This window comes from Salmo salar, chromosome 16 (genome assembly GCF_965601325.2).
Source record: "Salmo salar chromosome 16, fSalSal1, whole genome shotgun sequence".
NCBI lineage: Eukaryota > Metazoa > Chordata > Actinopteri > Salmoniformes > Salmonidae > Salmo > Salmo salar.
In genome coordinates, this window is record NC_138306.1 from 10,565,683 (window position 1) to 10,574,862 (window position 9,180).

General features: G+C 43.9%; 1 protein-coding gene across 2 annotated transcripts in view; it reads right to left on the bottom strand.

Moving 5' to 3' along the window:
• Positions 1-6,751, bottom strand: part of LOC106573129 (zinc finger C3H1 domain-containing protein) — a 30,247-nt gene extending 23,496 nt beyond the window's left edge. Inside the window, exons 1-9 of one of the 2 annotated variants that reach the window (XM_014147850.3) lie at positions 5,957-6,751; positions 5,112-5,570; positions 4,764-4,948; positions 2,950-3,310; positions 2,532-2,755; positions 1,790-1,898; positions 1,481-1,572; positions 1,227-1,406; positions 767-928 (exon numbers count right to left, since the gene is read on the bottom strand). In XM_014147850.3, coding sequence (XP_014003325.3) covers positions 767-928; positions 1,227-1,406; positions 1,481-1,572; positions 1,790-1,898; positions 2,532-2,755; positions 2,950-3,310; positions 4,764-4,948; positions 5,112-5,570; positions 5,957-6,497 — 2,313 coding nt within the window. In that variant the 5' untranslated portion in view covers positions 6,498-6,751. Of the gene's footprint in view, positions 1-766; positions 929-1,226; positions 1,407-1,480; positions 1,573-1,771; positions 1,899-2,531; positions 2,756-2,949; positions 3,311-4,763; positions 4,949-5,111; positions 5,571-5,956 lie in introns of both variants that reach the window. The other variant, XM_014147849.3, reaches the window with a different exon arrangement.
• Between the last annotated feature and the right edge of the window lie 2,429 nt (positions 6,752-9,180).

Here is a 9,180-nt window from a genome sequence, read left to right on the forward strand (position 1 = left end):
GTGAGGCCGGGCGTCATTGGGAACACATGTCCTGCTGAAGGGACCCACGAGTGTTTCCTATAGCAATCACAGCGCGAGTTCTAAGCCATTGGTCTTATAAGACACCACATGGCATTACTGAGGACAAAGATACCTGCGGCTTCCAAAGTCCTGTTTCACACAATTTTGCTGCAACAAAAAAAATCAGAATACGTAGTTCTTTAACAAAAAGTAATATTTTCAGCACATGCAAGATGATCAGAGAAGAAACTCATTTGCGAATCTACTGACTTGTTGCTTCAACATACTTCCATGGCTGTGTTTAAAATGTAGGTGAACAGAATGAATGCCATGCGGAATAGTGTGGTTGAGAGTGTCAAAGAAAGAACGCTATTCGGGACATTGTGGGTTTTAAGAAATGTACATTTTAGTCATTTAGCAGACGCCATTATTCAGAGAGACTTACAGGAGCAATTAGGGTTAAGTGCCTTGCTCAAAGGCACATCGACAGACTTCTCACCTAGTCGCCTTGGGGAGTCGAACCGGCGACCTTTCGGTTACTGACCCAACGCTCTTAACCGCTAGGCTACCTGCCGCCCCAGAACGTTAACTATTTGGAAACCTGCGCTTTTTCACATGGATTTCCTGAAACTGTTTAGGTTTGGTTGGAAAGCCAACAGGAACTAAAATTGACTATGAGGTTGAGATGAACATGTTTACTGGTTACTTCAGTAACAACCATGTATTCGCCTGTAGTATATTATCTACATTGTGTTATTGTCCTTACCACCAGTGGGAGCCTGGAGTGGTGATGCCCGCGGCTGAACTTTTTGTTTCGTGGCTGGGGTGCTGTGTTGAGGCTGACCACACTCCGGTTGCTCATGGGCACCGGCTGAACCAGACTGACCAGGGGGGAGGGAGAGGGGGGGCCGCTGTCAAGGGTCATCTCCTAAGGGGGAAGAAGACATTTTTAAAGCCAGACTCACCAAGCCCACTGTTCAAAGACAATTATTTGCTGTAGTAATGGAAAATATCATGATTGAGTTGCCCATCTCATATAGCAGGGTAACGAGATAAATGAGCATTGTTCAACACCTGTAAATGAACAGAGTGAAAAATATGCATCTTCTGTTGAGCTGAATTCACTTTCTAGAGTATGACCGACTCCTAAAACAATACAGACAACACGTTCATGTCACTTTACGCTCCTGTGGCGCCATCTAGTGTTGTACCGCAGGAAGTACCACCTTCTTGTTGGCCATGGACATGAGGCAGGTCTCTCTGAGCAGCATCTCCTCCTCCTCTTCCTCGTCAGCGAACGGCGGCTTGGGGGGCGGCTCTAGCTCATCCGGGGGTGGGGGCATTGGGGGTAAGGGTGGAGGGGGCGCGGACGGAATGACAGACAGGAAACGCGACTGACCCAAATCCTGGAAAGAAAGAGGAAAGCCGTTTAGTTTCACCTAGAAGAGAAGCATGGTTTAGAGTTTAGAGTGGAACGTACAATTCTGTATTGAGGGGGGTCCACGGGGAAAGGCATGGGCATGTGAGTGAAACATCCTGGGACCTCAAATGGATCATGTACTGGAGAAGACGCTGGAAAGAGACAAGAACAGAATTTTAGCCAATCAGATTCTGACAGAAATAAGACTGTCAAACATCACAAAAGCGGCATGGATTGATGACCATGTCCCTACATACAATCGCTTCCACGATGTAGGATGGGTTCTATATAACACCTTCAGAAAGGTTCAACAGTGCTGTGAGTGCATTCGCAGGTGAGCTGATTGCTCACCCGGAGAATTGGTCTCACTGTCAGTATCCATGGCAACCTCGTCGTAGTTGTCATACTGGTAAAGGTTCCCTGAGGTGTCCAATCCCTGTTTACCAGAAGACTTCCTAGTGTGGTCGCTGTCTCTGGACTGAGAGGGACAAATAGACATTTTTACTTCAACATTTTCTCAGTCTTTTTCTCTTATCTGGGAAAGTGAACATTTCTGACACAGATCCCAATCACTGGCCCCTGCCTCATAACCACTTGTGTAGATCTGTAACGATTGGATAGCTTAAAAGCAATATGGTGAAAAATTCACCAAGTTTTTCAGAAGGCAAGGTAGAGCCACCTCCATATTACATACTCATATCCAATCCTTTCGAAGCTACTTGAAGTGCCTAGGGAGTAGGGGCTAGGGCATTCTGGACTGCAAGTGGTTTGAGTAAAAATAAAATAAACAATTTTAAACATTAAAATGACTAAAACTAAATTGAAACGGTAAAAATGATAATGAACCAACATTTATAGTCTCTTTACTATGTCCTGATTGCTAACAGTTATCAAAACGAAAGGTAGATAGTCAGGAAACATAAAACAATTCAAAGCGATGGATAGAGAATTTATATTTTGCCATTTTGACAGCAAGGAAATGTAATAGATTTTAAGTGCGGCCCTCCGGACCTCGTTGAAGACCGAATGCAGCCCGCAGGTGAGTTCAACACCCCTGGGCTAGGGTCTAGGATGGGTTTATGGACAGGAACTCTCGCTCTCTCCCTCTTACCTTGCTCGGATTGCGCGGCAGTGGCGGCTTGGAGCCCCCGACCAGCTTCATGAAGCGGTTGTACTGCTCGTCCTGATTGGACAGATCCCGGATCTTGCGGATCTCTTCCTCCCTCCTGCGGCGTTCCTCCTCCTCCTGTCTCCGCAGCTCATCCTGGTCTCTCTGCTGTTGGAGCTTCCAGGTCCTCAACTGCTGCTTCCGGAACGCCTGCTTGGCCACCGAGCCTGGGGTACAGGAATCAAGAGGGGGGACATTTTGGGGGAAAACCCTAAGAAAACCCTCAAGTTTGAGCTTTAGAAATCTAATGAACTCCATGTTGGCACCAAATGTTCCAAGATTAGAATGTCAGTTACATGGAATGTTTGGTGCCAACATTGAGGACAGTTTGTATCTGACTAAGCAGAAAGGCCCTCCTCACCTGGGCTGACCATCTTCCTCCCTGGATACCCCTTGACCGGAGCTTTGCTCTTCTCCACTGGAGGCTTAGCCCCAGCCTTGGCCTTTTCCTGGGGCTTGTTGGCCAGAGCTTTGGCCTTCTCCGAGGCAGCAGAGGAGGCGGACCTGGTAGTGACTCTGCCTCTTTCGGCTGGGTTGGATGCGCTGGATGTAGAGCTGGAGGTCTTCTCCTGGGAAGGCTTGGCGTTGGTGATTTTCTCCTTGCTCGCCTTCATTACCTGCTGTTCTTTCTGCTGCCACTTCCTGCTGGCTGACTGCAAGGCCAAGAGACGCAGCTGCAGCTCAGACAGCTCCTCGTCTTCATTGCTCCCTTTCACTTTAGGCTGCGGAGGAAGAGGGGGGGGGGGGTAATTATAATGGGATTTTAAATAGGTATGGCCTAAGGGCCAGATGACCTGGATCCTAACTTGACAACAATGCAACTCAACTTTCGCAAGTGTGCATTGTGTCAATGGACATTTCCACATCTCAAGTCAACATTTGTGACTAAACCATTTTAAACTAGATAAAGCCTAATGCCTTGACATAAAACATTTTAACTAGGGCTGTCAAACCATTAAACTAGTGAATTGAGGTAATGGCATTAATCACAACTTTAGAATTTGCTCAAATTTTGCAATAAAGAAAGATCTTTCCATTTAAGAATCAGTATATTGAGTTAGACATACCATGTTTTGATTGTAAGGGATGGAAACACAAAATAATCTACATCGGAATGTTTGAATAGCATTTTCACCATAAACACAAAAGTAACAGTAATATTCAGCTAGCTGTTAATGCTCACAATGTTTAAGTAGGCCTACTGCCTCTTAACAATGTTTAAGTTTAACACTTGCGCACAACACACACAGGGGTCTTTTCACAGTCCCCCAAATCCAGAACAAATCCAAGAAAGCGTACAGTATTATATAGAGCCGTTATTGCATGGCACTCCGTTCCATCTCATAATGCTCAAGTGAACAGCAAACCTGGTTTAAAAAAAAAAAAAACAGATAAAGCAACACCTCACGGCACAACGCCTCTCCCCTATTCGACCTAGATATGTAGCTCTGTCCTTGAGCTGTTCTTGTCTATTAATGTTTAGTGTGGACCCCAGGAAGAGTAGCTGCTGCTTCTCAGCAGCTAATAGGGATCCTAATAAAATACCATGTACCAAAGCTTCAGGCATACTAAATGAGTGGGACTATAGGAAAAATAACTGGCTCTACGGATACAAAGTACAAAGAGCTTTAAAATCTTGTCCAACAATGTTATGAAAGCACTGCAACCATCTGTAGTGTTCAGATAACTTTACACACATAGGCCTACACTCTCCCACCCTCCCACACATACTCCCACACCCCCCACTCTTGAAGAATCTCTTCGAGTAGCCTATTCCTTTTCAATTTTTCCTGTGCCATCCAAATGTGTGCATAGCCTAACCAGTGGTCAGGTTGCTAGCTAGGTACCATGACTAACTAGCTAAACAATGTTCACAAGTAGTTTAAAACTGCCTGCGACATGCGCAAACAAACAGCGGCAGAAAAAAAAACCAGCTCTGGTAATACTGGGCAGAACTTTATGTGACTTGGGTTAGAGGCACATGGTCTTCAGCGACGTAAAGGCCCAAGCATCGACTGTAGCTGCGTTCCGTGTGGTGTTCTGGCCTAAGAAGGTCAGTGCGGAAACACGCACGCTTAAAAAGGTTTACGCGAGGTGTAGAAACGTGTGCCGATAAACATGTCGCGCAGGATTAGCGCGTTAACTTTGACAGCCCTCATTTTAACAGATGCCTACCTTGACAGGGGACGGAGTGGAGTCCTCTGATGATTCGCTGCAGCACGCACAACCCACTTTCGAATACTTCGTCTCCCCCTCTTTCTTCGGGTCCTCAGATTTGCCGCTGCAGCACACACAGGTTGTTGTGTCCTTCTCCCCTTTCTTGTTCGCCTCCTTCTTCAACCCATCTTTCTCCTCTTCTCCTAAATAGTCAGTAGACAACACAAACAGGGTCTTAACATTGTGGCTGATAAAACAATACATCATTGATTATAGTCAAGTCTGCTTCACAATGGTTCCTTAGTTAATTACCACCACGGTAGCCATTGCTGCAGACTTGTGTTGTATCGTGGCTTTGGTACACACCTTTGGGAATAGAAAACGGGGTAGCGACTGGTTCAACTGGACCTCTTTCACTCTCCACGTCGCTGTCCTCTTTCTCTGGATCTTTCTTTTCCGTTTTCGTTTTGAGTGCATCAATTTCTGCAGGAGTGAGGAGTTTCTGTCGTAGAGGCTTGAGGTTGAACGCCTGAAATACCTTCTTCTCCTCCGCAGCGCTGTCATTGGGAATACTGTTAGTGTCGGGTAATGGCTCGGTCTGGGGATTACCGGCAGAAACCTCAGGCTCGTTCAGAGCCCACAGGTCTTCTTCGGGCTTCAGAACCAGGTTCTCTTCTTTTCTAATACATTCCAGCTCCAGCTGAATCTGTTTGTACTTGGTGAGCAGATCCTCAAAGCTCTCGTTAACACCATTCTCGGTTTTGGCAGCGTTGTGGTGCATCATCTGCTTGTTTCTTACCTGATTCCTCCCCATCATTACCTTCTCTGAATTCATGAAGTGAAGGAAAGGCACAATTAATGAGTTTTATTACGACATACAAAGACTGACACTAATAGCAAAATGTACTTCGATCCAAAATCCATTTCCAGGTCAACAGCACAAAGTATTTTGTCTCTAACTCAAAATACTACCAATCAATTGAGCTTTGATAGCAGGGAGGGAAAGACAGTGTAAAATCAAATGTTACAAAATGGCAGATATATTATTAGCTAGAGGCGATATGGTAACTGCAATCAAGGCTAGTACAACAGCCAAACAGAGAAATATGTTACAATGTGTAGTTACATTTGTTAGGCTTTTACCTTCAGCAACATGGCATCACACACTTTACAATCATACAGATGCCATGAGATGAATGCCAAAAGGATACGTTTGTTTCTCGAGGGAGATTCTTTCTTGTTACTGTGATTCTCTCCGGGCCCATAACGTCCGGGGGGAACCCTACCAGTCTCTCTCCCTCCACCACATCCGTCTCCCCAGCCTCCCCGTCCCCAATCCCCGCGACCGTCATCTTCTGGTTTCCACCGGTGCCTAAATCGACCCAGAGCTGTGTAACTTCGTTCCCAGAAGCTGGAACGTGGGCTCTGGTCACAGTGAGGGCCCAGTGGCGGCGGCCGGTCGGGTCCGCTTTGCTGTCTGTGGTTCGGGGGGAACGGACTGTGCGAATGAGGTCCGCGGTTGTATGGCATTAAGAGTCGAAAATCTGTCGGCTGGCTACCCATAAGAGGTGGTAAACTTCGCGCCGATGGTTTCGATTTCCGTGTATTTCGTGATGAGTTGTTGTTCGTACTACTAGGCCTCATTGTATCCTGCTGTATAAGCACCTTTTCGTCGGTGTCATCATCGCAGATCTCCCCGTCTTCTAGCTCCCCTTCGTCCGTCGGAGACCGATTGCTTGACTTTGAATCCATTTTGTAGAGTAAAGAGGTGTTACACTAGTACTTAAACGCACAACATGTGTTTGCGATTCCAAACGTGGATGTATTATTGTGTTGTTACGCCAACGTTAAAGGACATAACGCTAACTACGCTATTTCTCTCCCTTCTTCTGCTTGAAGCCTGGGGAAGTTCCACCGCAGAAGTTGAGGGGGGGCCGGTGTACATTTGTGACGCTATGCAACACTCCAAATGCCTCGCTTGGGTGGAGCTCCAAAGGCACGTATGCGGACTTCTTCTTCTTCGGTGAGGTTTAACCACGGTTGGCATCCAATAAATGTTGCATTACCGCCACCTACTAGACTGGAGTATAACTCCCTTATACTATGCTTGAAAAAGTAAATAAAAAAAATAAGCAAATACCCTACCATCTAGCAATACACTCACAATTATACATTTTTTTTTAAATAAAAAATATTATTAATAATATATATACACAATACCTCAATATATATACAATCTATTTAGTCCTACTTCAGGATGGGACACCAGCACTCAACACACCCTGTAACTCTTCTGACGTCAAATCTCGCATACCCAAATATCTCTCTGCCTGTGCCACCACAAACTCTATTTTCTGCGATTTACGTTCCATCCCTGCAGTACAGTTGATAACCATTGCTATAAATGCCCAAAATGAAATCTTACTGAAACATATATCACTTGTTGGTTTATCCTTCTGTACTGGTACAGTTCTACTACCCCGTGGACCCATCTTCCTCTACTTTCTTTAACGCCTCAGCATATGACAACTTCTGCAGTACTCTAACCCTGGAAACCTCAACCTGCCTCTCTCACACAGCACATCTCTGATCCCCAGCCGCATGGGTACCCCTACAATTAACACATACCACGACTTTCCCCAATTAGGATGGCGCCGGAGGGGAGGGCTGCCGTCTTATCGGCTCTTAACCAACCATGCTATTTTGAAGATCCTGGACTTCATGACAGGCCACCTGTCATGCGAATTACTTTGATAAAATGTTCACCAATTCCAAAAAGTTTAAGAGACCTAAAGAGAAATTCATGTTCAATTGTGTCAAAGGCTTTACAGAAGTCCAAAAATAAGACAACCGATCCGAGTCAATTGAATCTGAATAATCTATAAAGTCCAAGACTAAACAAATGTTAGAGCTTATGTGACAGCCCTTCATAAATCCTGTTTGAGTCTCTTTTATAATGGTATCTATTCCTTTCTTTAATCTTTTGCCATAAAGCAGAGCAATCAATTTGTAATCAATATTTAATAAAGTAATTGGTCTCCAACTGTCAATGAGAGAAGGGTCTTTATCGGGCTTCGGAATCAATGAAATAAGGCCCTGTTTCATAGTGGAGACCATTTCCCCACTTTTAATGCAATCTTGAAACATATTAAAAATCAGGTCTTCTAGTAACTCTCAAAACTGTCTATAGAATTTAACAGACAGGCCATCAGGGCCAGGGGATTTCCCTTTTTTCATTGAATTCAGAGCCTGGTTGAAAAGATGTTTGATCAATACTGAATCAATATGGTATTTAATTCCAAATAATGTAATTATATTCCTGAAAGATTACCTGCGAAATTGGCTAGGTTTCACCAACAAGCTTTAATGGCCTGGAAAATATGTTTTCTGCACAGTTTTTCCCCACATAAAGCTCTTTTGTGGAATAATTCAGATATAACTGTAAGGAATAAATAATTGTTCTACCCCAGCTGGCATGAGAAGAATATTGACTTTGTTCTTGATGTTTTCAACAAAAAGGGTAATATTCTCACATATGAACAATTTATAACATTGAAAGAGTTTCCAATATCTTTCAGAGAGTTTATTTCTGTGATCAAAGCCATTCCCAGTGGTCTAACTACACTAATGAAAACTCATCTTAGCTTTGGTAATGATCACAAAGTTTATCCAGAACTCAGTTTGGAAGGCATGGGCTTACTTGAGAAATCTTGTAATAAATATATCATTCACATAACCAACTTACACCGAGAGGAAAGTTTTTCTGGAACATGCTTATTCCTGACATTGTCTGGAAAAATGCATGGTTAAGGCCTTACAAATATTGTATACCAAACAAAGTTAAGGAAGTGCACTTCAAAATTTTACATAAGATATATCCATGTAATTCTATGATATCCAAATGTGTGGCTAAATTTTATATTTGAGATTCTTCAAAGTAGCCACCCTTTGCCTTAATGACAGCTTTGCACACGCTTGGCTTTCTCTCAACCAGCTTCATGAGGTAGTCACCTGGAATGCATTTCAATTAACAGGTATGCCTTGTTCAAAGTTAATTTGTGTAATTTCTATCATTCTTATGCATTTGAGCCAATCAGTTGTCTTGTGACAAGGTAGGGGTGGTATACAGAAGATAGCCCTATTATGGCAAGAATAGCTGAAATAAGCAAAGAGAAACAACAGTCCATTATTACTTTAAAACATGGAGGTCAGTCAATGCGGAACATTTCAAGAACTTTTAAAGTTTCTTCAAGTGCAGTCGAAAAACCATGAAGCGCTATGATGAAACTGGCTCTCATGAGGACCACCACAGGAAAGGAAGACCCAGCGTTACCTCTGCTGCAGAGGATAAGTTCTTTAGAGTAACCAGCCTTAGAAATTGCAGCTGAAATAAATGCTTCATAGAGCTCAAGGAACAGACACATCTCAACATCAA